General features: G+C 37.4%; 2 protein-coding genes across 4 annotated transcripts; one reads left to right on the top strand and one right to left on the bottom strand.

Annotated features, from left to right (window-relative positions):
* The first annotated feature begins 8,892 nt into the window (after positions 1–8,892).
* LOC130743712 (F-box/kelch-repeat protein At3g23880-like) lies at positions 8,893–10,653 on the top strand. The gene is made up of 2 exons (XM_057595940.1): positions 8,893–9,429; positions 10,105–10,653. The coding sequence occupies exons 1-2, from the start codon at positions 8,893–8,895 to the stop codon at positions 10,651–10,653; spliced, it is 1,086 nt and encodes a 361-aa protein (XP_057451923.1).
* Positions 10,654–11,498: 845 nt separating this feature from the next.
* On the bottom strand, positions 11,499–14,390 carry LOC130748366 (uncharacterized). Of its 3 annotated transcripts, none has more exons than XM_057601589.1 (6): positions 14,164–14,390; positions 13,820–13,961; positions 13,308–13,370; positions 13,118–13,165; positions 12,522–12,579; positions 11,499–11,915 (listed from the first exon to the last, which is right to left on the bottom strand). In XM_057601589.1, the coding sequence occupies exons 2-5, from the start codon at positions 13,955–13,957 to the stop codon at positions 12,556–12,558; spliced, it is 273 nt and encodes a 90-aa protein (XP_057457572.1). In that variant the 5' UTR covers positions 13,958–13,961; positions 14,164–14,390; the 3' UTR covers positions 11,499–11,915; positions 12,522–12,555. The 3 variants fall into 3 exon arrangements, with proteins under 3 accessions (XP_057457572.1, XP_057457570.1, XP_057457571.1); XM_057601587.1 differs by having other exon boundaries at positions 14,139–14,390; XM_057601588.1 differs by having other exon boundaries at positions 11,499–11,955; positions 14,139–14,390.
* Positions 14,391–15,023: the final 633 nt, after the last annotated feature.

Consider the following 15,023-nt stretch of genomic DNA (forward strand, 5'->3'; position numbering starts at 1 on the left):
TTTTGAGGGTTATCCTTGTGTAGGGCTCGATCGCAGGTGCCTTCCGGAGTTCGTCTAGTGGTCCAAATGGGACAAATAATATGTCATTAAAAGTATAAATGAAATATCTACAACTTAAAAAAAAATGTTGAGATCAACTTCTGGATCTGTCTCTAGCTTGGTCAAAACCTCTGTGCAACCATGATGCCGCTGGAACTTGTGAATCTGAGCAGCCTAGACTAAAACAATAATATATTAAGCTACAGAACTTGGAATTGAACATGGCTTTAAGCCACTCGAATCTGATTTAAAGGGATACATCTTTCATGAGGAACAAAAGTGAAGATTCTTACATTAAGATGGTCTCACACTGATCCAAAGTGAGGGACTCTATTGCGCGATATTTGGTCATCAAAATCAAGCACAATCATAGGCTACTTACTCCTATTGGGATTGGGCTCATAAGACACTAGAAAAAAGGCAGACATGTCTCAGAAGCTGAGGCTGATTATCAATATAAATATTAGTAGAATATATTAGGTTTCTTACTTTGGCTATACTTTTACTTTATTGCACTTCAACTTTTGCAATCCTTTTTTATTTTCTTAGTTTTTCTTAGTTTATATTGCTTTTTACTTTTTTTCATTATTTTCTTAGTTTTCACCCAAATCCATGAATTGCTAAACTCCTTAGTCGATCCTAAGGTGTAACCTTCTTTGTATGCAGACTTGAGATTTCTTACTTAATGAAATATTATTTCTTACTTTAGCTTTGGTTTATCCTTCTTCTCTCGTGCGTTTATGGTTTTTTATTTATCTAAGAGAGAATCAAGTGAGAGGCGATTATAATCACTAGAGATTTCATTTAAGGGAGACTTTAAAGGATGAGTGGTTGGAGGTTGAGGGCGGGCGGTTGGAGGTGGTGGTGATGGTGACACAAGCGGTGGATTGTTGGTTTGATATCAAGTATCTCCTTTGATAATTCACTTCAAGGTATAATCACTGAATTTTTTTTGAGAGAAGAAACAACGAGTGAAGAGCAAACTTGTACAATACTATAGATATATAAGTCATAAAAATTAACTAACAGTTATGAGTAATCACAAATTATTTTTTCAATGTTGGGAATGTAAAAATAACAATATATTTTATTTATCAGTTTTTTGGAAATGTAATTTTTTTAATGCAAAACACAATACGAATAACCAAAGTTGCACTTCTCATATTGCACTTTCTAATTTTCACATTGCATTGCCCATGTTACCTTTCTCATTTTTTTTGGGTCTTAGGCAATACACGGCCCTGGGTGGCATAACATGAGACTTTTTTCTTGGTGACTCTTGTTATGCAACACCAAATTAACTATAAGGGCTCATTTTGTACGACGTATTAGGATGATAGTATAAGTTTATTCATTGTTTGGTGCTAAAATTTCATTATACACTTTTATCCATCAATCAACTCTTATACATCAAATGTTAGATTATTTAATCCAACATATAGAGGTAAAATAATGCCTGATAAGATAGTAACGTATAAGTTACTTGAAAATATTTAATGCTCTTCCATAACCACCATCACCACCACTACGCTCACTACTATCATCACCACCACCCACTGTCACTACCACCCTTACCACCGCCACCACCAGATCTGCCACTGCAACTACCACCAGCACACCCATACAACACTGTCGCCGCCAACACCTGCCACTACTACTGCCACCGCCACCACCTCAACCAACTCCACCACCCTGACCACCGCCTCTGCCACCACCGCTATCGTGCCAGAACCATCACTACTACCGCCACCTCTATCACCACCACCACCCCCACCATCATCATCACCACTACCGCCACCCACCACCTATGCCGCCATCACCACTACCAGCACTTTCCACTGTCGTCATCACTGCTACCACCATTATCATTCAATTTTGTTTTGAGAGCTTATACACATTCACAATTCATTTTCTTCTTCCACTCATCTTTCTTAATCTCTATGTATTTTCTATGAGATCACATATCATATCATTCATTTATCCGTATTCTCGTTATATATCTGGATCGTTGAAGATTTAGACAGGGCGTTTGATTAGCTACTCACTAGTGGATTGGGCGGTTAAGCTCTTAACTAGTGGACTAGGCGGTTGAGCTACTCACTAGCCGACTGAGCATTTTAGCTCCTCAATAGTGGACTGGGCAGTTGTGCTCCTCAAATTGGGCCAGTCGGATGAGAATTGGGTTGTGGGCTTGGAAGACTAATGCTCGGGGCTCATTACACTTTGAGGTAAGCTGACCATCGACAAGATGGTTGGGAATCCCTCAATCACGGGCGCAACTAAGGAAAGAAATTAAGACTCCACCACTGACACATTGTGTCTCTAAGTCAACCAACTGTGTAATGAGACACTCTCATAATTGACGCGATCTTCTTGTAAGTCAACCAACAACGTAATAACGCCTCACTTAGATTTGGGGATTCACCCGCTATAAAATAGGGACTCCACCCCACCATGTATCTCCTGGTCTGCCTACTGAAATAATACTCCAAATCTTTTACTCATTCATCTTGCTCTTAAGGTTTTACTATATCAGAACAATATATCATTAAAGTGGAATTGTTTTAGGAGTGTGTGGACAATTTTTCCCTTTTGTTTTCCTGGTTTAAGTCAAGTTTTGATTAGATGTTTGACGATGGATTGAACTTGCCAACAGCTCTGGCATCCTTCTTCTAAAGACCACAATGGCCACCTCCTCGATCCCTTTCCATGAAGACATTTATGACACACACGTGAGTCCCTCACCAAATTTCAATACCTAAAACTGGAGAACCTGCATTTACCTAACCAGAAAAGGAAATATGAAATTGACAATTTTTCCACCAATTGCCTCGTCTGCCAAACCCAGTCATAAATTCCCTAATCCTCACTGTTCATTATTTTTGTATGATAATGATAGCACACACGGTTATATAAGTCCACCTCTTGCATTGCATGTGTGCCTCTTTTCAACCATTTTTATTGTATTGCGCGCTCCACCATCAATACCCCTATTTATTCCATGACTTTTTTCTATGACTTCAATCATATACCTAAACACAATTAATGGATTGAATTGGAGAGGTAGCATGAAATTGACAATGTATGAAGTTGACTTGGAGGAAAAACAGAACATCTCATTGACAATCAAATACACGTGTGCCTGTGTCCACTTGGCCTATGTGTTTATCATAATTAACTCTGAAAGTCTGAGCACATACATGAATCAAGTTATGGTTTAGTTTGAAAGATGTCACTTCTGATAGATTATAACTAAGCCCTCAGTGGTGGTATGGCCTTTTCTTTCTTGTTAACTATTCACGTACAGCTTTTGCACAACTGGAGTAACATTGGTAGGACCGAATTTATATTGAACTATATATATTGAGAAAATATAGATATTTATGTAAACTATTAAGTTTTGGATATCCCACCGTATAGCAAAGGATGATGGGGTATTTAGCATGTACGAAGGGTTAAAATAAAATAGTTGCATTTTATTTTTATTCATATTTATCCTGATCTCTTTTAATTTTTTATACAGAAGAATCTTCTTAGTTTAAATTTCTGTAACTGCACTTTGAGAGGTATTTTTGTATATGCAGAATATTCAAAGTGGAAGAAGTTTTTATCCATATATGACTAATAAATATTTTAATATTATTTGGAAGAATTTTTGTACAATTTTTTTAAATGAATAATCCCACTTCGCCTTTTATGTTTTAAATGAAAATCATGAGTTTTTTTTTTATTGAAGCAACAGTGGGTCACTATGATGTTTTTTTTTTGAACAACACTATGATGTTAATAGCATATGCAAGATTAATTGAGTAGTCAAAAATATTATTTTACATAAAACTAGAACTTCAATAAAAAATTGAGAGCAAAATATCCAAGCGAATACAAGAATAAAACAATTTGAAACATCAATAGACCAACTAAATCTGGATGGGAAACAGTAGATTTTGCCAAAGTATGAGCTACCATATTGACCTCTCTACAAATGTGGCTTACAGAAATGGAGGAAAATGAGGGTGCTAAGACCTTGATCTCATACTAGGGACAAATAAGAAGACAGATGATCGTTCCCATTGATTGCACTTACAACTTGCTAACAGTCAAGCATGTTTTTTAGTGGTAATTGACTGCAACGAAATAAGAGTTCTTTATATGAGATATCGATGGAGGTGCACAACCATGTTTTAAATTTCATTTAAAAAAAAAACTTGCAAGAGGGAATAAGGATTAACTCTTGAACACGTGAGCAACAAAGCAATAACAGCTTCGTCTCTACAGAAGTCCACATGAACACTTCCACAAGAAACCCTTGTGGCTCGAGGCAAGAGTTTAAGAGAAAACTGTCTTACTATAGGGTTTGAACATTTTAATGCTCTATTTATAAGCCCTCAATGGATTAACTCCTAATGTGGCTAACCTTAATTCAGTTCATGTCTAACCGGCTCATCCAATGAACTTGGACTAGTTCATCTCATGATTCATGAACTAGGTCTAATAGGACAATGTAATACATTCTGGCGGGTTAATATTTAGGCAGTAATAATTAAATATAATTAATATTAAGCTGCTAAATGTATAAACCAATAATCTCCTACTTATACTTGAGATTAATAAAGTATATCTAATATCACATATAGTGAGCAATATCTAGCAATACATAATTATGACCTTACAACTAAATTTCCATGCCTTGGAGGTATTGTCAATGCATTTAGAAGCACCACATACTTCAAAGAAGTTGTTCATCAAGATTAGGTGCAGTGGTTAATGGTGGTTGTGAGATGAGTGGTGGCTCGCTAGAAACAATGGTGAGGAGAGACGGTGGTGGGTGGGAGAAGGAAGAGGAAGAAGAGGAGAAATGGGAGAATGAGTAAATTTGATGAAAGAAATTTTTATGGGGACTAAAACATATATGAAAATCCACATGGACGCCTATGTGGATTGTTGCTAGGGATTTTTTTTGCCGCATAAGCTTTATGACATCATAGGAACTATTTTGTATCAAACAAAAAATTTCAAAGACAAATAAATATAATTTTTTTTAAGGAGCGTGTTAAATTCTTGTGTATAAGTCAGAGACCATAAATATATATTTAACTCAAAATAAAATATACAAATTATATTTTCAAGATATTTTGTTCTCAATAATGAGTTATTAATCCTATTATTGTATGATAATTATTTTATTAGTTGAATGTAAATATAAAAATAAATTTATATAAATATTTAATTAGACATGTGCCCATGTATCATATCTTTTTTTTTTGTTACAGGAGGAAAAGTAACTAAAAGACAGAAAAACTAGCTAATTGCATCTAGATACAAACTATCATAGACAAAAGACGGCGGTCGCGCCCAAACTTGGATCGGTGTATCACTCTTCCCCGCCTCACGAGCTAAACAATCAGCAGTATTATTCTTCTCCCGCTGGAAATGCAAGACACTGACGCTCTGAAACCTGGCCATCATGCTCCTAATACGAGTAATGTTATCCCTCGCCCAATAAGTACTAGTGTCGCTACCAGATTGTAACATCGTCACCATGTGCAGGCAATCACTATAACACTCTAAAATGCTGATTTTTAAATCCAGGGCATGTTTCAAGCCCAACTCCAACGCTGCAATTTCTGCCAAAAAAGCACTCCCAGGCCCCACGCTCGTAGAAATAGCAGATTGCCAGTCCCCATTACCAGCCCAAAGAACCGCCGCACATCCCATTTGATTAAGCAGAGGATCCCAGCTTCCATCCGCCGTAAGGCGTACAGTACCAGTAGTAATGCTAGGAGTGGAAGACGTAGCAGGGATGGAATGGTGAGCAGGTTGATGCAACATTACCTTCTTCCAAAGAGCAACATCTCGAAGGATGTTTCGCAGAATCTGATTTAGTGTCCAGTGGTTACCATCAAAGGCTCGATGATTCCGCCACCTCCACATCCACCAAAGAACAGCCACGCCCAATGTGCACTCACGGTGACGCAGCAGACCAAGAAACCAAGCATCAAACGAGATGTGATTATCCAGAGATGGTAAGGATCGGTGAAAGTGTAACCATAGGCTGCGTGAATCCGGGCACTGTCTGAAGATATGATCAACATCTTCCAGGTCCGCATCACACCTAGTACAACTAGCGTTAGCTGCTAGGTGACAATGGTTCCTCTTTGCATTCGTTGCCAGGTCCTCTTTCCCAACCAGCCATAGGAAGAAGCGGATACGTTCAGGAACTTTAAGTTTCCATATCAATCTCCAGGGTCCATGGGAATCATCAGTATGAGGGGTAAGACTATGGTACGCGAAACTAGGTGTATACCACCCATCTGCTGTGTGAATCCAACGCAGGGTATCCGCTTCTAACCTTGATGACGGAACTGAGACAGCTCGAATCTCTTCCATTACTTGTGATGGTAGAACAGTGAACAAGGAGTCCAATTGCCAAGCCCCATCTCTCCATAAATCTGAAACTTGTAGCTTAGTGTCTGTAATGTGGACAAAGGGTACTCGATCACATATTCTTCCTGTCCCAAGCCAGTTGTCATACCAAACAGAGGAGTGTCCATTCCCCAGCAGTGGTTTGAAACTTCCTCCAACACACTCTTTGGCTCTAATAATACTCCTCTAGATATACGATTCACCATTCTTACGGGTGCTGTTAAGAATGAGTTCTGATTTCAAGTATTTCTGAGCAAGAGCTTGCACCCAAGGCTTATCATGATCATGCAGCAAATTATCCACTAATTTTCCAAGCATTGCCACATTATTTTGTCGAGCACCCCTAAGACCCAAGCCTCCGTGCTCCTTCGGTTGAGTAACCTCTTGCCAAGGCACCAAATTCCAACCTCTAGAGCTGCCTTCTTTGGCCTAAATACAGCTACGAACTCTTTTATCCACCGCATCACACACTGATTGCGGAAGCCAAAGAGTTTGCATAGAGTAAATAGGAATGGACGTTAACACAGATTTTGCTAAACAGAGCCTCCTCGCTCTATTTAACAATCTCGTTTTCCACGAAGCTAAGCGAGCATTGATCCTCTCGAGCATAGGTAAGAAATGATCCCTGGTAACTCTTCCTCTCAAGAGAGGGATCCCAAGATATTTTCCAAGGTTGCTGGCCCTTTGAATATCCAAAATGGTGGACAGCTTTTGTTGGACAGTGTGAGTAACAGTTTTAGAGCAACACATCCTAGACTTCTCCAAATTAACCCTCATTCCAGATGCCTCACAAAAATCTCTGAGAGTATCAGCCACAACAAGCATTTGTTCCTCATTCGCTTGACAAAATAACAACACATCATCAGCAAAGAAAAGGTGAGAGATACCTATGCCCTCCTTGGCAATGTGAATGGGATGCCAAGCCTTCTCATTAACCCTCTTCTGGATTAGAAGCGCCAATCGTTCCATACAAAGGACGAAGAGATAAGGGGAAAGAGGGTCCCCTTGTCGAAGTCCTCGTTGGGGTGCAAAATACTCAAGCTTGGAGCCATTCCATAAGACAGACAAGGATGCTGACTGGACGCCCCACATGATTAGATCCACAATGGGTGGTGGAAAACCAAAGTCATGTAAAGTTGCTCGGAGGAAATCCCAACTCACACGATCATATGCTTTCTCTAAGTCCACTTTTAAAGCCACCAATCCACCCTTCCTCTTGTAGGAATGAATTGTATGCATTACTTCTTGAGCTAGAATGATGTTATCCTTGGTGCCCCGACCTGGAATGAAGCTCCCCTGAAGAGGGCCCACGAGATCATGAAGGAGGGGTCTAAACCTGTTGACTAACACCTTGGAGATGACCTTGTACGCGACGTTACACAAGCTGATCGGACGAAGATCTTTAAACCGGAGGGGATTCTCTATCTTGGGAATAGGTACAATAAGAGTTTCTAGGAGAGAGGCATCTCCTTTCCCTTGTCGGAAAGCATCAGCCACCAAACTATGAAGGTCTTGGCCCACAATGCTCCAATATTGTTTGTAGAAAAAGGCCTGAAACCCATCCGCTCCTGGAGCTTTGAAGGAATTCATACACATGATGGCTTGGCGAACCTCCTCCAAGGACACCGGACGGATGAGATCCTCTCTGTCATTCACAGAGATGGAGGGCGGTCTAATATCCATGATGTGATTCTTGCAAACCTGTGTATCAACAAAAAAAAGGTTAGTGAAAAAAGCTTGGGCTCCCTCCTTCAAAGTCTCTGGATCAGTGCACCACACGTCCCCAACAAACATGCCATGGATCTTGTTCCTCTTCCGTCGTATCACTGTTTGAGTATGGAAAAATTTTGTATTGCGATCCCCAAACTTTATCTATATTAATTAAGTTTACTAAATAATATATTATTTTAAGAATTAATTAATTTTTTGTTCCCTAACCTTTGCATAATGCTTGGTTTAGTCCCTCGTCGGCGTATGTGTGGGAAGTGGTCCCTAACGTTTGCATTAATGTATGATTTTAGTCATTCCGACCGTCTGGGTCAACGTCGGAGCTCTGGCGATCCCATGTGTGCATGCCACATCATTTATTGAGCCCACATGGATTTTTTTCATTTAAATTCTAAAAAAATAACTATTTCTTAACAGTATAATTAAATCCCTTAATGACTATTATGTTTTAGAATTTATTTAAATGAAAAGAAAACTCAGAAGAGGATTTAACCCTGTGCATCGAATCCCTCTTTGCTTACGCCGCCACCACCCAACAACGTTGTCCCCCACCCTCAACAAAACCGAATCCACATGGAAACAAATGTGGACCAAAAAATCAGAAGTTGAGTACCCCAAAGGGGCATGAGAATTTCAGATTTGTAGCTTATTTTTTATTTTGTGGGTCGTGTTCATAGGTCAATTGAGTTTCTTCCCTCAATCATGAAAAACCCTTGTGATGATTCAATTCTCCCATTCGAACTCCTCATGGAAATCTTGTCACGGCTACCCGTGAAGACCCTCATGCAATTCGTGAGAGTTTGCAAGTCATGGAAATCACTGATCATTAATGATCCATCCTTCGCAAAACTACACCTCAATATATCTCCCAAAAACACACACATTCTCCTCACCAAAGAAGACAACCCCTACGAATTTGAAAATCAGGACAGTTGGGTTGTTCCATGCTCTATGCGTTGCTTGATGGAGGATCCGTCGTCCATTATCGATGTTGAAGGGTGCTACCATCTGAAGGGAAATCATTTGGTGATTGGCTCTTGTAATGGATTGGTTTGTTTGGGAAACTTTTATGATGTTGGCCCAATTGAAGAATTTTGGGTTCAGCTTTGGAACCCGGCCACACACTTGATGTCTAAGAAGTCACCAACCTTTCACCTGAGCATGCGAACTTCAGTGGATGCTCCGCGGGGTAAGGTGAATTTGGGGTTCGGCTATGATAATTCACATGATACTTATAAGGTGAGTATTTTTTTTTTGAAACAACAAGGTGAGTAAAATTCAAAGTCCAATCCTTTTGAAGATAATTATTTCAGAATTCATAATAGTATATGATATCTTAATTTTAAATTAACTTGTTCTAGAGATATGTAATTAAATACAACCAATGTTTTAAGTTGTTGTTGTTCATTAGTTGTCGTATGAAGATTCTTCATATTTTGAAAAAATTGATGATATATAAGTAATTACCGCCATGATGCCCTTTAAATGATCAAGATCTTATGTTCCACAATAGTCTCTGTGGTTGAATTTCATCAATGTGACAAAAAGTGAGACATCATTTGAAAACTTAAGATCTGGCATGAAAACCTTAACATTAGTAGAAAACAAATTAAAGGATAATTAGATCGTGAACAGATTAACTTACTCAAGCAATCAGATTTACTATCCCTAACATCAAGGATAAATTTACCAGTTAAGTTAGTATTTATTGAGAAAATGACGTATTTTTGGGGTCAAGTGAATCCCTACTTTAATTTGCTTGAAGATAATTAGATGATGAACAATGAAGATGAATTTAAAGTACAAACTAGTCAATTTAATTTGGCTATTGTAAAATAAAAGACTGCACAATTTTTAAAATACATATCAATAGTATGATCATTTTGGGTTAAATTTATTTTTACTCTTTGCTAGGTGGCGGTGGTGCACTGGGATTGTACAGAGAAGAAAATGATGGCAAGAGTTTATTGCATGAACAATATTTGTTGCAGAAAGATTTTGAGTGACTCTTCTTCCCCTATTTTGCTACGTCAAATCGTGGGAAACTTTGTGGGTGGTTGTGTTAACTGGTTAGCACTTAAAAATATGAACGATCCCGAATATCAATGGGACAATGTTACTCTCGAGCAACTGGTTATTGCTTCCCTTGACATGAGTAAGGAGGTGTATACATATATGTTACTTCCTGAGGGTGTTAATGAGGTGCTTCATTTTGAGCCAGATCTCGAGGTTCTAGGAAATCACATGTGTCTTTTTCATGACCGTAGTAAAACTCATTTTGTTGTGTGGAAAATGAGAGAATTTGGAAAACGAGAGTCTTGGACTCGATGGATGAGTTTTAGTTATGAGAATCTTGGATGTGAAGGATTTTTGTATAGTCACGTGCCAATGTTCTTGTCTGAAGATGATAACATCCTTTTGCTTGCACAAACTGAGGACTTGGAGTTTGTCAAGTATATATAATATAAGAGATAATAATATAGAGTATATTGAAAATATTAACAAAGAATTTTGGCTGAAGGCTATTGGTTATGTTTAGAGTCTGGTTTCTCCTTGTCAAGACTAAGAAGATGGACAAGAATGAGAGAGAAAATGAGCTCTTAGATGCTAATTCCAAAGACCCCATAGATTTTCAGTCAATATTTTTTTCGTACCTTATTGACATTATGAAGTTCTTAAATTTGGTTAATGTTTTAAGTATCTTACATGGTGCAATGCTGATGAATGTTATATTTGTGATGAAATAGATGTTATCGTAATACTTATAAATTCTAATATTTAAATTCGTATTTTTGATTTTTTTGCATGGAATGAAGTAGATAATGTAGTTGATGGGGTAGAACTTAATGAGAAATTATTGCAAATAAGCTACTTCTAATTCAAAAAGTTGTTGTAAGTAGCATCTCGGATGCAGATAATTTTAATTTCACGAGTTCATCATTTATAGATGAACCTTTTTTGAAACCTTTTTCCAGACTTCCAGAGCTAGATTTCCATACATTACTTTTTTCAGCTGTATATATGAATTATCATCATAAAGAAATATTATTCTAGATACACTACAAAAAAAACGTTATTTAGCGGGGGTTTTTTTTTGCATTTAGTGGGGGTTTTCAACCCCCGCGAGTTATTTAGCGGGGGTTTTGAAAAATCCCGAAGTTACACTCGCCACAAATTATTAACGGCGATTTTCAGCAAACCCTGGTACCTGTATATGCATTTAGTGGCGGTTTTTAGCGGGGGTTTTAAACCTCCGTTATCTGCAAGCTTTTTTTAACGGGAGTTTTCAACCTCCCTTAAATGCAAGAGATTATTTACGGCTTTAAACCTCCCTTGGCTACTAGAATTTATTCTAGGGACATTTTAAAACTATTACATGTTTGAAAACCTAAATTTAGGGAATACATCATGAAATAAACTAATTCAAACACACAAAATTCACCACAAAAGTAATTAAACAGCCTTATTTATCCTTCAATTTTCAGAAAATGTCCTTCTAGTAGAGAGCATATAAACAAGAAATTAGAAAACATAAATACCAGAATACACATTCTCCCAAACTAGCAGCAAGGAATTATTTACGCAAACTAAATGCAGCTAAGTTTAAGCTTACACTGATTGGACCCAATGAAGAAGTTCTTTGTCTGGAGTTTATTGTATTTGATGAAGTTCACAAAGTGGCTCAATTCACTGGGATTGGCTTTCATTCCTTCTTGTTCAGCGCACTGCTAGCATCCAACAGCCCAAGTGATAAATCCAATATTTCTAGAAATAACAAAAACAAACGTCCAAATACACAACAGTAATGATTTAACAAAGCCAGCATGAAACTTAGCAGGCAACATGTAAAAAAAATTCAAAAACCTCCTCTCATATTTGTTTTTATGTACCAAATGTCCTTTCTTTCCTTCTAGAATAAACTCTCCATACTTTTAGTACATGGCTTAATTGATCCAACAAATGGTCTAGATCTTCTTCGGACATGCCTTCTTGGGCTCTATCATTTTCAAAAGCTATATCATGGAATCCCATGAGAGTGACACACATACCAAAATAATAATATATGGCATGTTACAGTGAAGAGCTTGATCTTGTCCAGGAGCTAACTGGCATAAAAATGTGAAATGCATGCTAGCTCTTTCAGCATTTGACATCTTAATGCTGTTGGTTTTATCTTGATATATGTTAAGAATCTTTTGTCTTTACACCCTCAATCAAGATATCAAAAAAGCAATAGTAATATAAGTGATTAAGTGTATCTGTATGCCTCAGTGTGGCTTCTTTATGAAAGATGGTAGAGTATAGTATATAGATATATGAGGCAATGAAACCTGAAGATCCCTTTGCTGAGCAAGAAGCTTCATTTCAACCAACTTGTACTGCTGAAGTCTGCAACAAATATATGCCCGGTTCATCATTCACACAAAAAATTATGCATAAAAGTTAAATTCCCCTGAAAGCGTGATATATATTCACACATAAGTGCATCTTAATCCTTAAAAGTAAGAATGAAATTTTGGTTTCTCAATGTCAATGCAACACAGTAAATTGTGAAACCTAGTTTCTCTGTAAAATTAACACATGATTACAATGCAAGGGGTTCCGTACGCATAAAATTACATATTAAGAATATAAACAAGAAATGACTTAATTATACATATATAGTACAACTAATGAGTCTAAAGAAGGACAACTAAAGCATGAAACTTTCCAGAGACTTAACAAAGGAATCACATCAATGGTGATCTAATAGTCACACTCAAAGCTACCCCATTCATTAATAGTTTAGGCTTATTTGCCCCTTGCTGTTCGAACAATCATAGAACAACGTCAAAGATATCAGGCATCGAAATCAAATGTACTGAAGGTTGAATTGAAAGTTCTTATTACATAATGATAAATAGAATTTTATGAGGCTGGACAATACCTTCCCTAAAGTCCAATCAGCAGAATCAAAATAAGCACGTTCATGATCCTGCCAAAAGTTAAAACTTAAAATTATTCATAAAGGAAAATCAGTTTCGGAAGAACATTTCACATTAACATATAAACAATTAGAGAATGGAGGAAATGAAGCAACAGAGCATCGAAGAAGCAAGATCAGATAGGGAAATGACCTTGGATATTAGTGGAGGCTTCTTTGGCAACATCCCTCCATACTTCTTCATCACAGCTTCTTCCTATAGAAACACATTTACAGCAAATGATACCACAACCATAACATAGTATTATATCAAGGATAGCCATAAAATTTGCAAAAATTTAAGAAACCCCCCCCCCCCCAAACCATGATGTGAATGCCTTCAAAATATGCTCAAGTGATTTCAGTAATATCTAAGCCCACTTAAAAACAACTCATTTTCACATGTAAATGAAATAGTAATGTCATGAACTGATACATGAACTTACAACTTATACTTTTCATATCAATCATACTTTTATGTAAATCAGAATATAAAGCACTCAGATTTTATTCATAAACTAGGTTTGGTGATATTCTACACCAATCACGCTAAATTAACATTCCCAAACTGCAAACTCATTCTTCTAAATGCAATTTTTCTTGTTCAAAAGCAATTCCTATTCTTACAAAATACATTCTAAATGGAGAATCAGAAAAAGCAGTTACCTCCTGCTGAGGTGAGGGCATGGGGCTTTCATCATTTTGATCTTTATCTGATTCTTTCGGATCATCCCCAGAATCATGAGAGATAGCTTCACCTTCAGGGGAATTCTTCAAATCCACAACATCTTTAGCCTCTGACATTGCTCTACACAGCAAACCAATTGCAAGGTTGAAGCAACAAAAAATAATGATACATGATCATAAGAATCTTGTTGATTTCAATCTTCATAACATGGATCAATTCAATCGCAATTCAGTATGAAATCAAACCTATTTTGTTGATGAGCGGAATCAAGAGAACAAGATATGGAATGAATCGTACCGTAACGCAAGAAGAATGAACCAACCTTTGAGCAGTGAAGCCATGAAACAGGTGAGTAGTGAATCGAACTCAATCGCTCTTCAAGAATCGATTCTGCACTCAAAAACAAAAATCCGTGAGAGAAGAGAGTGAACGATCGGTGAGAGATGAGAGTGGAGAAACAATGATCGGTTGCTAGATCTAGGGTTCCATGGAGAGATAGAGAGATGTGAGAGTGGTGAGTTGCAGAGAGATGAGAGGTGTGAGTCGTGAGAGAATTTACCAGGAAAAGGGATCTGAAATTAGAAAAATTCCGCGAGTTAATTAGGGGGTTTAGTAAAACCCCGTTAACGAGTAAAAATTAAAGACATTTGCGGGGGTTACAAAAACCCCCGCTAAAAAACCCCCACTAAATGACAGTTTTTTTGTAGTGATATTAATTTTACTTAGAAAAATAATCTATTTGTCACGTAAATGAGGAACTTAATCAAATATGTGCTAAGACAATCACCAAATATACCTTTTAGAAAGCTAACAAGGATTATGACTTGATAAACTCATTTTTGAAATCAGTAATCATTAAAGCTGAAATTTTTTAAAACATAGAGAGCAACAAAAGATGATCAGTAGGTCACTTCCATGATCAGTAGAATCGAAGTGAGAGGATGATGGGGATATTGTGGGTTTCGTGGAACGTAAGGGGAATGTGAGGCTCGAAGAAAAAGGCAGGTGGTGAAAAATGCCATTTAGAATCTCCAACTAGACATTGTTTTTTTTAGGAAACAAAACTGGAGAACCACTATTTGAAGGTGTTGTGAGGATTTGGAGAAGGATGTTGGATTAAATACTTTGGAGGTCTTTGAAATTGTATGCCGTACGAAAATAAGTCCCTGAATTTTTTTTTTT

Source organism: Lotus japonicus, chromosome 3, assembly GCF_012489685.1.
Source record: "Lotus japonicus ecotype B-129 chromosome 3, LjGifu_v1.2".
Taxonomy (NCBI): Eukaryota; Viridiplantae; Streptophyta; class Magnoliopsida; order Fabales; family Fabaceae; genus Lotus; species Lotus japonicus.

Excerpts from the sequence above, each read along its gene's own strand:
- LOC130743712 (XM_057595940.1), top strand. The coding sequence starts at position 8,893 with ATGAAAAACCCTTGTGATGATTCAATTCTCCCATTCGAACTCCTCATG. Across the intron at positions 9,430-10,104 it reads ATTCACATGATACTTATAAG|GTGGCGGTGGTGCACTGGGA; the intron begins GTGAGTATTTTT and ends ACTCTTTGCTAG.
- LOC130748366 (XM_057601587.1), bottom strand. The coding sequence starts at position 14,182 with ATGGCTTCACTGCTCAAAGGTTGGTTCATTCTTCTTGCGTTACG. Across the intron at positions 13,962-14,138 it reads TTCATTCTTCTTGCGTTACG|AGCAATGTCAGAGGCTAAAG; the intron begins GTACGATTCATT and ends TTTGCTGTGTAG. Across the intron at positions 13,371-13,819 it reads TGCCCTCACCTCAGCAGGAG|GAAGAAGCTGTGATGAAGAA; the intron begins GTAACTGCTTTT and ends GTGTTTCTATAG.